The 15,422-nt window shown below is 52.2% G+C and overlaps 1 protein-coding gene across 1 annotated transcript; it reads left to right on the top strand.

The window, feature by feature from the left end:
• The first annotated feature begins 5,365 nt into the window (after nt 1-5,365).
• trmt112 (tRNA methyltransferase activator subunit 11-2) lies at nt 5,366-12,445 on the top strand. The gene is made up of 4 exons (XM_080183710.1): nt 5,366-5,471; nt 7,822-7,923; nt 11,026-11,118; nt 12,213-12,445. The coding sequence occupies exons 1-4, from the start codon at nt 5,397-5,399 to the stop codon at nt 12,312-12,314; spliced, it is 372 nt and encodes a 123-aa protein (XP_080039836.1). The 5' UTR covers nt 5,366-5,396; the 3' UTR covers nt 12,315-12,445.
• Nucleotides 12,446-15,422: the final 2,977 nt, after the last annotated feature.

The raw sequence follows: 15,422 nt of genomic DNA on the forward strand, positions 1-15,422 counted from the left end.
CTCCCCCACCTCCGGCCCGCCGTCTCCATGGCAACCACTCCGCCAAACCGCATGCGCACAGCTTCCCGGTGACCTCATCGCCAGCTCGCTCACTCAGGATGACTGGCATAGAGCATGCGCACTTCCCTATCAGCGGTGACTGGCACAAAACATGCGCACTCCCCTATCAGCGGTGACTGGCACAGAGCATGCGCACTCCCCTATCAGCGGTGACTGGCACAGAGCATGCGCACTTCCCTATTAGCGGCGACCGGAATACAGCATGCGCACTCCTCTATCAGCGATGCCTGGCTACAGAACCTGGTGTTGTAAGACTTCTTACTACAGAACATGCGCACACTGCGCCATCAGTGGGGCCTGGCACATGCGCACTTCTCTACCAGCATGACTGGCTACAGAGCATGCGCACACTGCTCCATGGGCGGAGCCTGGTGTAGAGCATGCGCACTGCGCTCCTCTATGGTGGCACAGTGGGTTAGCACTGCTGCCTCGCAACGTCAGGGTCCCGGGTTCGATTCCGGGCTCGGATCTCTGTCTCTGCAGAGTCTGTATTTTCTCCCCGTGTTTTTCACAATAACTTCATTGCAGTGTTAATGTAAGCCTATATGTGACACTAATAAATAGACTTTAAACTATCAGTGGTAACTGGTCCACTCCTCCTCCATCACCCCCAACACCTTCCCGTGCAATCGCAGAAGGTGCAACACCTGCCCCTTCACCTCCTGCCTGTTCACCCTCCCTGGGTCCAAGCACACTGCTTCCAGGTGAAGCCACACTTCGCCTGTACCTTCTCCACCCCCGCTCTATCGCATTCGCTGCTCCCAGTGCGGTCTACTCCACATTGGAGAGACCCCAACACAGACCGGGTGTCCGCCTTACTGAACACCTTTGGACTGTCTGCAAGCGAGATCCTGCCAATTCAATACCACCCTATTCTCCTGTCCACATGTCTGTCCTTGGTCTTTTGCAATGTTCCAGCGAAGCCCAACACAAACTGGAGGAACACCACCTCATCTTCTGACTGGGCCTCCCAGACTGAACATTTCAGCAACTTCAGAGCATAAACACTCTCCTCCATTCACCTTTACCCCATTTCCACTTATTTTATTTCATTTCTTCCTCAGGTCTCATTCATTGAATTTTCTAGAATCCCTACAGTGCATCAAGCTTGCACCAACGACAATCCCACCCAGTCTCTATCCCCGTAACTGCATTGACCTTGCTGGTCTGACATTAAGGGGCAATTTAGCATGGCCAATCCACGTAACCCGCACATCTTTGGCCACTAAGGGACAATCTCGCTGTGGGAGGAAAACCCACGCAGACACGGGGAGAATGTGCAGACTCCGCACAGACAGTGACCCGAGCCGGGAATCGAACCCGGGTCCCCGGAGCTGTGAGGCAGCAGTGCTAACCCACTGTGCCACCGTGCCAATTCACTCTCACCTCCACTTCTCCATTCTCGCTCACCATCTTGTCTCCAAACCCCCCTGCTTCAGAGCAACTGCCACATTCCTTAGATAATCCTTTAACAATCTGTCCCTCTGCTCTGCACACATTCTGATCGCTGAATTGACACTTTCAGCACCTTCCTCAGCCTCCTTCATCCTCATTTCCTTTGCCCTATTACAGCCCCCCTGCGTCCCCACCACCCCCCCCCCCCCCCCCATCTCCCACTGAGATTTTCCAGCATTTTGTTTCAACTTCCAGCTCCCGCAATATCTTGCCTTTATCGATAAGTGCTGACTAGCAGAGAGCGTGTCCACTCTGTCTCTGCCACTCCCCACCCAGTAAGAGGTCTCACCACACCAGGTTAAAGTCCAACAGGTTTATTTGGTAGCACGAGCTTTCAGAGCGCTGGCTGCCCCCCTTGGTCAGGCGAGTGGGGAGTTCTGATCACAAACAGGACCATATAAGTTCGTCCAGTCAGCGTTCCAGAAAGCTAGTGGCTACCAAACAAACCTGTTGGATTTTAACCTGTGAGACTTCTCACTGTGTTTACCCCAGTCCAACGCCGGCACCTCCACATCACTCCCCACCAGCCAGGTTTCTGGTTACAAGGTGCCACAGCTCATCCGCCCCCCTCTGTGCACTTTGATTCTAGGTGCCTGCCAAGAATACGGGAAACAGAAGTTGCGCAATGTTCAGCACCATTCACCACTCCCCACCCGCTGAGGCAGTCCGGGTCCAAAGGCAGCAAGTCCTGGATAATATCCAAGCTTGGGCTGGCACGCCCTGGGCAGCGCGGTGGTTAGCCCTGCTCCCTCACAGAAACTCGGCAGCTCCGCCAGCAGCAGCCAAGCCTCCTCCGGTCATTTGGACTGGAACCCGGCGCTGTGAGACTTCTCACGGCGCCAGGGACCCGGGTTCGATTCCCGGCCTCGGGGTCACTGTCTGTGCGGAGTCTGCACGTTCTCCCCGTGTCTATGTGGGTTTCCTCCGGGTGCTCCAGTTTCCTCCAAAGACGCGCTGGTTAGGTGCTAAATTCTCCCTCGGTGTAACCCGAACAGGTGCCTGAGTGTGACGACTAAGGGATTTTCACAGTAGCTTCTTTGCAGTGTTAATGTAAGCCTTACTTGTGACATTAATAAATAAACTTTTCTAAAAAGTGGCGAATAAGCTTAGATTTAAACAGTTAAAAGTAGCAATTTTTTAAAACATGTTTTCGTATATATATATATATATATATATATATCCATATATTTTATATATAGCATATATATCGCCAGCTTGGTAATGGCTCCTGCTCTGACCAAGTAACATTACTGGCTGTGACGCACCTTGGGATGCTTGTCCGCTACGACTCTCACCAACTTTTACAGATGCCCCATAGAAAGCATCCTTTCTGGTTGTATCACAGCTCGGTCTGGGCTCCTGCTCTGCCCAAGACCACAAGGAACTACAAAAGGGTTGTGAATGTAGCCCAATCACATCACACAAACCAGCCTCCCATCCATTGACTCCGTCTACACTTCCTGCTGCCTCGGGGAAAAGCAGCCGGCATAATCAAGGACCCCCCCCACACACACCCCGGACATTCTCTCTTCCACCTTCTTCCGTCGGGGAAAAAGATACAAAAGTCTGAGGTCCCGTACCGACCGACTCAAGAACAGCTTCTTCCCTGCTGCTGTCAGACTTTTGAATGGACCTACCTCGCATTAAGCTGATCTTTCTCTACACCCTCGCTGTGACTGTAACACCACATTCTGCACCCTCTCCTTTCCTTCTCTATGAACGGTATGCTTTGTCTGTATAGCTCGCAAGAAACAATACTTTTCACTGTAACCCAGTACATAGAAACATAGAAACTAGAAGCAGGAGGAGGCCGTTCTGCCCTTTGAGCCTGCTGTCCCCTTCATTTTGATCATGGCTGATATCGAATTCAATATCCTGACTCATAAGAACATAAGAACTAGGAGCAGGAGTCGACCATCTGCTCCCTTGATCCTGCTCCACCATTCAGTAAGATCATGGCTGATCTTTTCGTGGACTCAGCTCCACTTACTTGCCCACTCACCATAACCCTTAATTCCTTTACTGTTCAAAAATCTATCTATCCTTGCCTTAAAAACATTCAATGAGGGAGCCTCAACTGGGCAGGGAATTCCATAGATTCACAACCCTTTGTGTGAAGAAGTTCTTCCTCAACTCAGCCCTAAATCTGCTTCCCCTTATTTTGAGGCCATGCCCCCTAGTTCTAGTTTCACCCACCAGTGGAAACAACTTCCCTGCTTCTATCTTATCGATTCCCTTCATAATCTTATATGTTTCTATAAGATCTCCCCTCGTCCTTCTGATGAGTATAGCCCCAGCCTACTCAGTCTCTCCTCATAAGCCAACCCTCAACTTCGGAATCAACCTAGTGAATCTCCTCTGCACCCCCTCCAGTGCCAGTATATCCTTTCTCAAGTAAGGAGACCAAAACTGTACACAGTACTCCAGGTGTGGCCTCACCAGCACCGTATACAGCTGCAACATAACCTCACTGTTTTTAAACTCCATCCCTCTAGCAATGAAGGACAAAATTCCATTTACCTTCTTCATTACCTGCTGCAAACCAACTCCTTGAGATTCCTGCACAAGGACACCCAGATCCCTCTGCACAGCAGCATGCTGCAATTTTTTACCATTTAAATAATAGTCCATTTTGCTGTTATTCCGACCAAAATGGATAACCTCGCATTTACCAACATTGTACTCCATCTGCCAGACCCTCGCCCACTCTCTTACACTATCTATATCCCTTTGCAGACTTTGTGTTCTCTGCACACTTTGCTCTGACACCCATCTTAGTGTCATCTGCGAATATTGACACACAAAACTTGTTCCCCAACTCCAAATCATCTATATAAATTGTAAACAATTGCGGTCCCAACACTGATCCCTGAGGCACACTGCTAGTCACTGATCGCCAACCAGAGAAACACCCATTTACCCCCCACTCTTTGCTTTCTGTTAGTTAACCAATCCTCTATCCATGCTAATACATTACCCGTAACACTGTGCACCTTTATCTTACGAAGCAGTCTTTGGTGCGACACCTTGTCAAATACCTTCTGGAAATCCAGATACACCACATCCACAGGTTCCCCATTGTCCACTGCACGTGTAATGTTCTCAAAGAATTCCACCAAATTAGTCAAACATAACCTTCTCTTCATAAACCCATGCTGTGTTTTACCAATGATTCCCCCCCCATATCCCTTGATCCCTTTAGCCCCAAGAGCTATATCCAATTTCTTCTTGAAATCACACAACATTTTTGCCTCAACTACTTTTTTTGGTAGTGAATTCCACCGCTCTCTGGGTGAAGAAATTTGCCCTCAATAATAAACTAACTCGGGATGGGTGATCAACGCTGGGCCTTACCCAGCGACATCCACATCCCCGTGAAGGCTTAGAACAAAATGTCCAGAACAAATTTCTGACACAGAATCTGACAACACAGCAACAGCCGAAGGGTTGGCAGGGGAGAGAGACGGGGACAGTGATGGCTTTGAGCTCGTTGAGATTTTCCAAGGTTTGTGGATGCTAATAACTTCAAAAAAGACAAAAGAAGCAACTCTGTTGATGGGAAAACACCTTTTCTATAGGATCAGACCACCAACACAATTGAGGAGGCCATTTGGCCCATTGGTTCTGTGCCAGCAAGTCTCAATTTGGAAATGTTGTGCATTATGGCACTTCAAATGCGCATAAAAATGTTCCAAACACCTTTTAAATCATTTCAGTCAATGAGTTGGTGATAAATCAAACAGGAGTGGGAGAAGGGGCCATTAATTGGTGTTCTGTATTGAGGTTCCCCAAGTGTTGAAGGTGTAGGAACATTAGTTCAGGGGCGAGGTTGTTGAGGGGGAAGGGAGAGGGTGCGGGACAACTTCCGGCAAGGAGCCGCCATGAAGCTCCTGACCCACAACCTGCTGAGCTCGCATGTCCGCGGGGTGACCCGCGGCTTCCCGCTGCTGCTGAGGGTGAGCCAAGCTCCCGGGGGGGGATTGAGGGCCGGGAGACGAGCTGGCCGAGCCCCGGGGGGTTTGGAGCCGGAATAACGGCGCCGGGCGCCATGAGTCGGAGTAGGACTCACTGTTTCCACACTGTGGCTGGGAGGGTGAATTTCACCTTGGGTTGGAGTGAGACTCACTGCTCCCACCCTCTGGCTGGGAGGGTGAATCACACTCCTGGGTTGGAGTGGGACTCACTGCTCCCACCCTGTGGCTGGGAGGGTGAATCGCACCCTGGGCTGGAGTGGGACTCACTGCTCCCACCCTGTGACTGGGAAGGTGAATGGCATCCTGGGCTGGAGTGGGACTCACTGCTCCCACCCTGTGGCTGGGAGGGTGAATCACACCCTGGGTTGGAGTGAGACTCACTGCTCCCACCCTCTGGCTGGGAGAGTGAATCACACTCCTGGGTTGGAGTGGGACTCACTGCTCCCACCCTGTGGCTGGGAGGGTGAATCACACTCCTGGGTTGGAGTGGGACTCACTGCTCCCACCCTGTGGTTGGGAGGGTGAATCGCACCCTGGGCTGGAGTGGGACTCACTGCTCCCACCCTGTGGCAGGGAGGGTGAATCGCACCCTGGGTTAGAGTGAGTGTTACTTCACCCTCCTGTGTTTGGGAGGGGTGTACTCAGGCTGGGCTGGGGTGTTCAGCAATAAGAGAGATTGTATTAAAAGTTTGGTTCAAGCCCCCAGTTCTGGTGCTTGTGCATCCCTGATCTTAATCGCCGCACCATTGGTGGCCATATCCTCAGCTTGCCTGGGATGGGGTGGTCTAGACTATAAGACATGGGAGCAGAATTAGACCATTCAGCCCATCGAGTCCACTCCGCCATGGCTGATATTTCTCTCATCCCCCATTCTCCTGCCTTTTCCCCTGATCCCCTTATTAATCAGGAACTGATCTATCTCTGTCTCAATGGCCTGGCCTCCTCTGCGGCAAAGAGTTCCATAGATTCCCCCACTCTCTGGCTGAAAAAATTCCTCCTCAGCTATTCCCCATTTATTTTCGAAATGTGGGAAATGCAGAAACACAAAAGGACTTGGGAATCCTGGTTCAAGATTCTCTTAAGGTTCACGCACAGGTTCAGTGGGCAGTTCAGAAGGTAAATGCAATGTTGGCATCCATGTGGAGAGGGCTAGAATACAAGAGCAGGGATGTACTTCTGAGGCTGTATCAGGCTCTGGGGTCAGACCCCATCCGGAGCTTTGGGAGCAGTTTTGGGGCCCCGTATCTAAGGAAGGGTGTGCTGGAAAGGGCCCAGAGGAGGTTCACAAGAACAATCCCTGGAATGAAGAACTTGTTGTATGAGGAACGGGTTGAGGACCCTGGGTCTGTACTCGTTGGAGTTTAGAAGGATGAGGGGGGGGATCTTATTGAAACTTACAGGATACTGCGAGGCCCTGGATAGAGTGGACGTGGAGAGGATGTTTCCACTAGTAGGAAAAACTAGAACCAGAGAGGGCACAACCTCAGGGTAAAGGGACGATCCTTTAAAACAGATTTACCTTAAGACCATAATTCTTCTGCGGAAAAGAGTTTCACTCTTTGAAGAAATTCCTCCTCATAAAGGATCATCCCTTTACCCTGAGGTTGTGCCCTCTCTGGTTCTAGTTTTTCCTACGAGTGGGAACATCCTCTCCACGTCCACTCTATCCGGGCCTCGCAGTATCCTGTAAGTTTCAATAAGATCCCCCCCTCATCCTTCTAAACTCCAACGAGTACAGACCCAGGGTCCTCAACCGTTCCTCATAGGAAAAGCTCTTCATTCCAGGGATTGTTCTTGTGAACCTCCTCTGGACCCTTTCCAGCACACCCTTCCTTAGATACGGGGCCCCAAAACTGCTCATAATGCTCCGAATGGGGGTCTGACCAGAGCCTGATACAGCCTCAGAAGTACATCCCTGCTCTTGTATTCTAGCCCTCTCCACGTGGATGCTAACATTGCATTTGCCTTCCTAACTGCCCACTGAACCTGTGCGTTAACCCTAAGAGATTCCTGAACCAGGATTCCCAAGTCCCTTTGTGTTTCTGATTTCCTAGGCTATTTTCCAAATGGGAAAATGCGTTATCTCCCCTTGAAGACATTCCTGTAAACTGACACCTTTGGGTTGACTGTCCCAAGCTATCCAAAGTTGTTTTCCTGTCATTTTGACAGCTTATTGTGGTGAAATGATGCAAATTTGAAACCGCGAGTGAGTGCGTTGTTTCAGAACCCCCTGTCGGGAGGTGGGGAACGCGGTGGGGGGTGGGAGGGGGGGGCTCTGAGCTGATACCGAGCTGCTGGTGTTTAACACCTTCCGTCTGTCTCATTTCCAAAGGCCACAGAAGTAAAGATCAACAGCGTGGAATTCAACCAGGAGTTTATATCACGAATGATTCCCAAGATGGAGTGGGGAGCGCTGGTCGAGGCAGCAGAGAGTGTGAGTAATTCTAGTTTAACAAACTAATCACTCATGTGAACCGGTGAAGGAGCGACCGATATCTTTCCAAGTCAGGATGGCGAGCGGCTCGGAGGGGGTGTTCCCCATGTGACAATAATAAATCAAATCAAAAGCAGACACGTGTATACAGTGAAAAGTATTGAATCTTGCGCACTATACAGACAAAGCATACCGTTCATAGAGAAGGAAAGGAGAGGGTGCAGAATGCAGTGTTACAGTCACAGCGAGGGTGTAGAGAAAGATCAGCTTAATGCAGGGTAGGTCCATTCAAATAATGTTGCCCTTGTCCTTCTAGGGGTGGCACAGTGGGTTCGCACTTCTGCCTCACGGCGCCAGGGACCCGGGTTCGATTCCCGGCTCGGGGTCACTGTCTGTGTGGAGCCTGCATGTTCTCCCTGTGTCTGCGTGGGTTTCCCCTCCATGTGAAAAAAACATAGAATCCCGACAGTACAGAAGAAGGTCAGTCAGCACTGACCACAATGCCGTCCAGGTCCTATCCCCGTAATCCCACATATTTCCCTGCTAGTCCCTCCTGACACTAAGGGACAATTTAGCACGGCCAATCCACCCTAACCTACACATCTCCTGGACTACAGGAGGAAACCAGAGCCCCCGAGTGTGCTGGTTAGGCGCTAACTTCTCCCTCAGTGTAAGCTGAACAAGCGCCAGAGTGTGCCAACCAGGGGATTTTCACACTACCTTCATTGCAGTGTCAATGTAATTCTACTTGTGACATTAATAAAACTTGAAACATAATGAGGCCATTCAGCCCATCGCAACACCTTCCAGATCACCGCTCAGTGTGTGCTCTTTAAAAAGAAATCCTCCTCTTGGGAGCTGATGGCTGAGTGGTGTTATCGCCGGACTATTAACTCAGCTAATGTTTCTGGGGGACCCGGGTTCGAATCCTGCCACGGCAGACGGTGGAATTTGAATTCAATAAAAAAAAATCTGGGATTAAGAATCTACGGATGACCCATTGCGGGAAAAACCCGTCCGGTTCCCCTTTAGGGAAGGAAATCTGCCGTCCTTACCCCGGTCTGGCCTACATGTGACTCCCAGAGCCACAGCAATGTGGGTTGACTCTCAACTGCCCCTCCAAGGGGGCAACTAGGGATGGGTAATAAATGCTGACCCAGCCAGCGACACCCATGTCCCAGGGATGGATAATAAAAAGAACCCCCTCCCCTTGTGATGAGGGCTTTGCCTTACAAAGAGAGAGTGAGCAGTTTGGACCGAGAGTTTTGAAGAATGAGGGGAGATGTTATCAGGAAAGATTAAGTAGTCTGAGTTCCTTGGAGTCTAGAGGGTGAGGGGTGACCTTTCTCAAACATAGAAGGTGCTGAGGGAGCTTGACAGGGCAGATGTGAGATGCTAACCTGTGTGGCACCGTGCCAATGTTCCCTCTTGTGGGACAGTCTAGCACGAGAAGTCATCGTTTCCAACCCCCCCCCTTATCCACAAACCCAGATGAGGAGGAGTCTGGAATTCACTGTCCCAGAGCGCGGTGGGTACCGGGACATTGAGTACGCTTGGGGAAGAGGGAGAGAGATTTTTAGTGAGTCGTGGGGCTGAAGGGTGACGGGGAACTGAGGCCGAGGTGAGATCAGCTACGATTGTGTTGAATGGGGGCTGAATGGCCTTATTCCTATTCCCAGATCCTGTCTTTCTCTCCCGCCCGCGTCGCCTCCAGTCACACCCTGAACCAGACCTTTGGGAGAATCGGAAAGCACCTCCTCACACAACGGGGGAGGCGGAAATCTGGAACCACCACCACCCCCCCCCCACCACCACAACACCACCACCATCCCCCCCCCACCACCACAACACCACCACCATCCCACCCCCACCACCACAACACCACCCCCCCCCACCCCCCCCCCAACCACCACCCCCCACCACCACCACCATCCCCCCCCCCAACCACAACACCACCACCATCCCACCCCCACCACCACAACACCACACCCCACCCCCCACCCCACCACCATCCCACCCCACCACCATCCCACCCCACCACCATCCCACCCCACCACCATCCCACCCCCCCACCACCACCACGACACCACACCCCGCCCCCACCCCCCCACCATCCCACCCCCCACCACCACCACCACACCACCACCACAACACCACCACCATCCCCCCCCACCACCACCACCCCCCCACCACCATCCCCCCCCCACCACCACAACACCACCACCATCCCCCCCCACCACCACCACCCCCCCACCACCATCCCCCCCCCACCACCACAACACCACCACCATCCCCCCCACCACCACAACACCACCACCATCCCCCCCACCACCACAACACCACCACCATCCCCCCACCACCACAACACCACCATCCCCCCCCGACCACCACAACACCACCACCACAACACCACCACCACCCCCCCCACCACCACAACACCACCACCACCCCCCCACCACCACAACACCACCACCCCCCCCCCACCACCACCACCACAACACCACCACCATCCCGCCCCCCCACCACCACGACACCACACCCCCCCCACCCCACCACCATCCCACCCCCCCCCACCACCACAACACCACACCCCCCCCGGGGGGGAGTGGGAGCTGAGATGGGTTTTATTTTGGGGTAAACAGGATGAGGGTCAGGAGCTGGGTCAGATTGGGATGGAGCTGGGATTGGGTTGAGAGACCGGGAACGGGCTGAATGAGAGCGCAGTGGCGTTAGCGCTGCTGCCTCACAGCGCCAGGGACCCGGGTTCGATTCCCGGCCTCGTGTCACTGTCTGTGTGGAGACTGCACATTCTCCCCGTGTCTGTGTGGGTTTCTCCTGCGTGCTCCAGCTTCCTCCCACAGTCCGAAAGTTGTGTAGGTTAGGTGGATTGGCCACGCTAAATTGTCCCCTAGTGTCAGAGGGACTAACAGGATAAATGTGTGGGGTTATGGGAATAGGGCCTGGGTGGGATTGTGGGTTGGTGCTGACACGATGGGCCAAATGGCCTCCTTCTACACTGTAGAGACTCTATGAATTGCTGCTTCCTGCTCCCACAGACTGGGACACACCTTCTCACGTTACCCTTCTCTCTCTCTGAGACAGATCGGACACCGGAACGACCTTCCTCAGGAACTCCCGCCGGAACCTGAAAGCAACGAGGAATTCCTACAGAAATTGCACCATGTCCTGTTGGAGGTAAAACAGCAGGAAGACCGGGAGCACCCTGTGTTAGATAGGGAATAGTGTAGAGGGAGCTTTACTCTGTATCTAACCCCGTGCTGTACCTGTCCTGGGAGTGTTTGATGTGGGGACAGTGTAGAGGGAGCTTTACTCTGTATCTAACCCCGTGCTGTACCTGTCCTGGGAGTGTTTGATGGGGGGGACAGTGTAGAGGGAGCTTTACTCTGTATCTAACCCCGTGCTGTACCTGTCCTGGGAGTGTTTGATGGGGGGAACAGTGTAGAGGGAGCTTTACTCTGTATCTAACCCCGTGCTGTACCTGTCCTGGGAGTGTTTGATGGGGGACAGTGTAGAGGGAGCTTTACTCTGTATCTAACCCCGTGCTGTACCTGTCCTGGGAGTGTTTGATGGGGGACAGTGTAGAGGGAGCTTTACTCTGTATCTAACCCCGTGCTGTACCTGTCCTGGGAGTGTTTGATGGGGGACAGTGTAGAGGGAGCTTTACTCTGTATCTAACCCCGTGCTGTACCTGTCCTGGGAGTGTTTGATGGGGGGACAGTGTAGAGGGAGCTTTACTCTGTATCTAACCCCGTGCTGTACCTGTCCTGGAAGTGTTTGATGGGGGGACAGTGTAGAGGGAGCTTTACTCTGTATCTAACCCCGTGCTGTACCTGTCCTGGGAGTGTTTGATGGCGGGGGACAGTGTAGAGGGAGCTTTACTCTGTATCTAACCCGTGCTGTACCTGTCCTGGGAGTGTCTGATGGGGGGACAGTGTAGAGGAGCTTTACTCTGTATCTAACCCCGTGCTGTACCTGTCCTGGGAGTGTCTGATGGGGGGACAGTGTAGAGGGAGCTTTACTCTGTATCTAACCCCGTGCTGTACCTGTCCTGGGAGTGTTTGATGGGGGACAGTGTAGAGGGAGCTTTACTCTGTATCTAACCCCGTGCTGTCCCTGTCCTGGGAGTGGTGGGAGGTGGAGGAGAGAGAGAAGTGTTTGATGGGGGGGAGAGACAGGTGGAGGAGCCGGGAGGTGGTCTGAGGGAACAAATTGAATGCACAATACTGGCGTGGGTTAGTGACGGATAATCCCCGCTCCGTGTCTCGCAGGTGGAGGTGCTGGAAGGAGTCTTGAAGTGTCCGGAATCCGGCCGGGAGTTCCCCATCACCAAAGGGATTCCCAACATGTTGCTGAACGAGGATGAGGTGTAGGCTTGTTATCTGAATCCCCGCGGCGTGTGTGCATCAGGCCAGGAACGTTCGCTCTGGAACAGGATTTTCCTGTCCTCTTTCCCCTGTGCAGAGGGCAGCCTCCTGTTTGGGGGGGGGGGGTCCCGTGTCGATAAATTGCAGATATTTATATCGGCGGGACTGCAGGTATGGGGTGGGTGGGGGGGGGGGCGGGGGTTGGGGTGGGGGGTGCGGTTTGGGATGGGGGGGGGAGGTGGTTTACTGACTGTGTGTGTGTGTGCGTGTTGGGGAGGCGGTTGGAGGTACGGAGCAAGTCACTGTCAGTCCACACAGCGTGCGAGTACGGGGTCGTTTTACCATTAAACCCCCCCCCCCCACCCCCACCCCCTGCCCCTCTCTGCAGCACCGACCCCAGAGAGCTGTGGACCGGGCTGGGGGGGTAGGTGGGGGAGGAACGGGGTCGTTACATCAAATAAATTTTTTTTATATAATGGAACCCACGACATTATCTTCATCTTTATTTCGGAGGAGGGTTCTCGTTCACCCATCTTTTTTCTCCAGTTCTCCCCCCCACCCCCCACCCAAGTCGTTTTCTTCTCGTTCCCCTACCCCCCCAAGTTATAAAGTGGAGGTGGTTTCCCACCACCCCCCCTCCCCCTTTGAGAACTCACCCCCAAAGAGGAATACCTGACCTTATGATCTGTAAAAAGTGTGTGTGATGTGGTGTGACCCGCTCTTTAGCAACGTGGTTAAGTACAAAACAAATCCCCTGAGACACACTCTCAAATCAATGATTTCTTTCTCTAACTAACTTTGAGCAAATTAGCTAAATTATTCACAAAGCGAATAAATCCCTTCTAACTATTAACTACTCCTGAATAAAACAGGATTCTAGTGGTACGCTGTTCCAATAAATACAAGTCCCTCTAAATTACAACCAGGTTTTGTGTCTTTTGGAATATTCTGGGTTTCTCTGTTGATTCTTCTGTCTGGAACTTCTTTTTTCTTTGGTACCTTTGCTACATGGTGCTTTCTCTGAGACATAGATGAAGCTATGAGAGCCAGTGATTTCCCTCTCAATAGAGAGAGAGTTGAGAGCTGTTAGTTCTGGCAGGTGGCAGTTGCTCTCTCCTCTTTGTCCTACTGGCCCCCTTCTTTGATAGCCGTGATGACATATCAATATTTCCACAATAGGATTGGTCCTAGGTTGTAAAAAAATCATTAGACTTAAATTTAATAGGTTCTTGGTATCTCAGTGCCTGATTCAAATTGATTGGCTAAATTCAAAAGCCTGTTGTCTTGGTAACACTGCTGCTTGGCCTCTCGGTATAAATGTTTCAGTCTGGGCTCTCTGTGTACTTGTATTTTATAAATCTCCAAGCACAGAAGGAGCACCACCCCTCAAAACATTTTACAATTGTACAAACACCCAGATTCTACCTTCCAACATACAATTACTCTATCCAACTTTGCAACATCTCCTTGTGAAGGTGTGGCCTTCAGGGCTATTCACTGCTGGAAGGCATCGCAGTCCGTGCTGGCCTCGGCACATCGGCACTGCCGGTTATCCATCCTGTTCGGGCCTCTTGTGGCCAGTAAGCCTGTGTTCCCGGAACAGCGTACAGTATGAGAGTCCCACGTTCTCCCCACTCTCCTGCGGGAGCGAGTCCCACATTCTCCCCCACGACCCCCGTGGGAGCGAGTCCCACGTTCTCCCCCACACCGCCCCCATGGGAGCAAGTCCCACATTCTCCCCCACTCTCCTGCAGGAGTGAGTCCCACATTCTTCCCCACTCCCCCATGGGAGCCGATCCCATGTACTCCCCCGCGGGAGAGAGTCCTACATTCTCCCCCACTCCCCCCCCGTGGTACGGCATCATTGAACACAGAATGAGGGGGGGGTGGTCACCTGCTCATCAGGCATGCAAACTTCAAATGATCAAAATTCAGAATGTGCTGATGGAATGAACAGATGTAAAACACACTGGCTTGGAGTTTAATCATGTGGGGTCCACAACTGGTGCAGGTGGATGTTACCCTTTTAACAGGTGCTGCCTGATGCTGTTATTGTTTGATCCTGCCCCTGATTGTGATTGGAGCAGGGGTTTGACAGACAGGCTTCCCCAGCCAATAAGAGAGGCTGCCAAGCTGTCAATCAACAGCTGCAGCTGGCAAGTCAGATGGGCCTGCCTTCATTTAAAGTGGCTGTGACTACCTCTGGAGAGTGTTCTTCTTTGGACGGAGAGCGGGATCAGAGCTGTATCCCATCGGAAGGAAAGCTGAAAGTCTTGTCCTGCTGCACCTTGGACAGTTCAGGGCTGTCTCTGAATTGCATAAGAACATAAGAAATAGGAGCAGGAGTTGGCCATCCAGCCCTTCGAGCCTGCCCCGCCATTCAATAAGACCATGGCTGATCTGTCGTGGCTCAGTTCCACATTCCCGCCCTCTCCCCATAACCCTTAATCCCCTCTCCTATCAAAAACCCATCAACCCACGTCTTAAAAATATTTAGCGAGGCAGCCTCCACCACTTCAACGGGCAGAGAATTCCAGAGATTCACCACCCTTTGAGTGAAGAAGTTCCTCCTCAACTCCGTTCTAAACCGCCCCCCCTTTATCTTGAGGCTGTGCCCCCTAGTCCTACTGTCTTTTTTGAGCGGGAAGAGTCTCTCCACCTCTATCCTATCCATCCCATTCATCATCTTATACGTCTCAATGAGATCTCCCCTCATTCTTCTAAACTCTAACGAGTACAAGCCTAGTTTATTCAGCCTCTCCTCATAGCTCAACCCCCTCAACTCCGGTATCAGCCTAGTAAACCTCCTCTGCACTCCCTCCAAGGCCAAAATATCCTTGCGTAAGTAAGGCGCCCAAAACTGCACACAGTACTCCAGCTGCGGCCTCACCAACGCCCTATACAGCCGCAGCAAGACCTCCCTACTTTTATATTCAATCCCCCTCGCTATGAAGGCCAGCATCCTATTCGCCTTCCTGACCACCTGCTGCACCTGCAAGCTGGGTTTTGTGACTCGTGCACAAGGACCCCGAGGTCCCTCTGCACCGTCGCCTGCTGCAGTTTTTCGCCACGTAAGTAATAGTCCTTCCTACCATTCTTCCTACCAAAGTGGAC

The sequence above is a fragment of the Carcharhinus amblyrhynchos genome, unplaced genomic scaffold, assembly GCF_965287045.1.
Source record: "Carcharhinus amblyrhynchos unplaced genomic scaffold, sCarAmb.v2.hapA scaffold_384, whole genome shotgun sequence".
NCBI classification, from domain to species: Eukaryota; Metazoa; Chordata; class Chondrichthyes; order Carcharhiniformes; family Carcharhinidae; genus Carcharhinus; species Carcharhinus amblyrhynchos.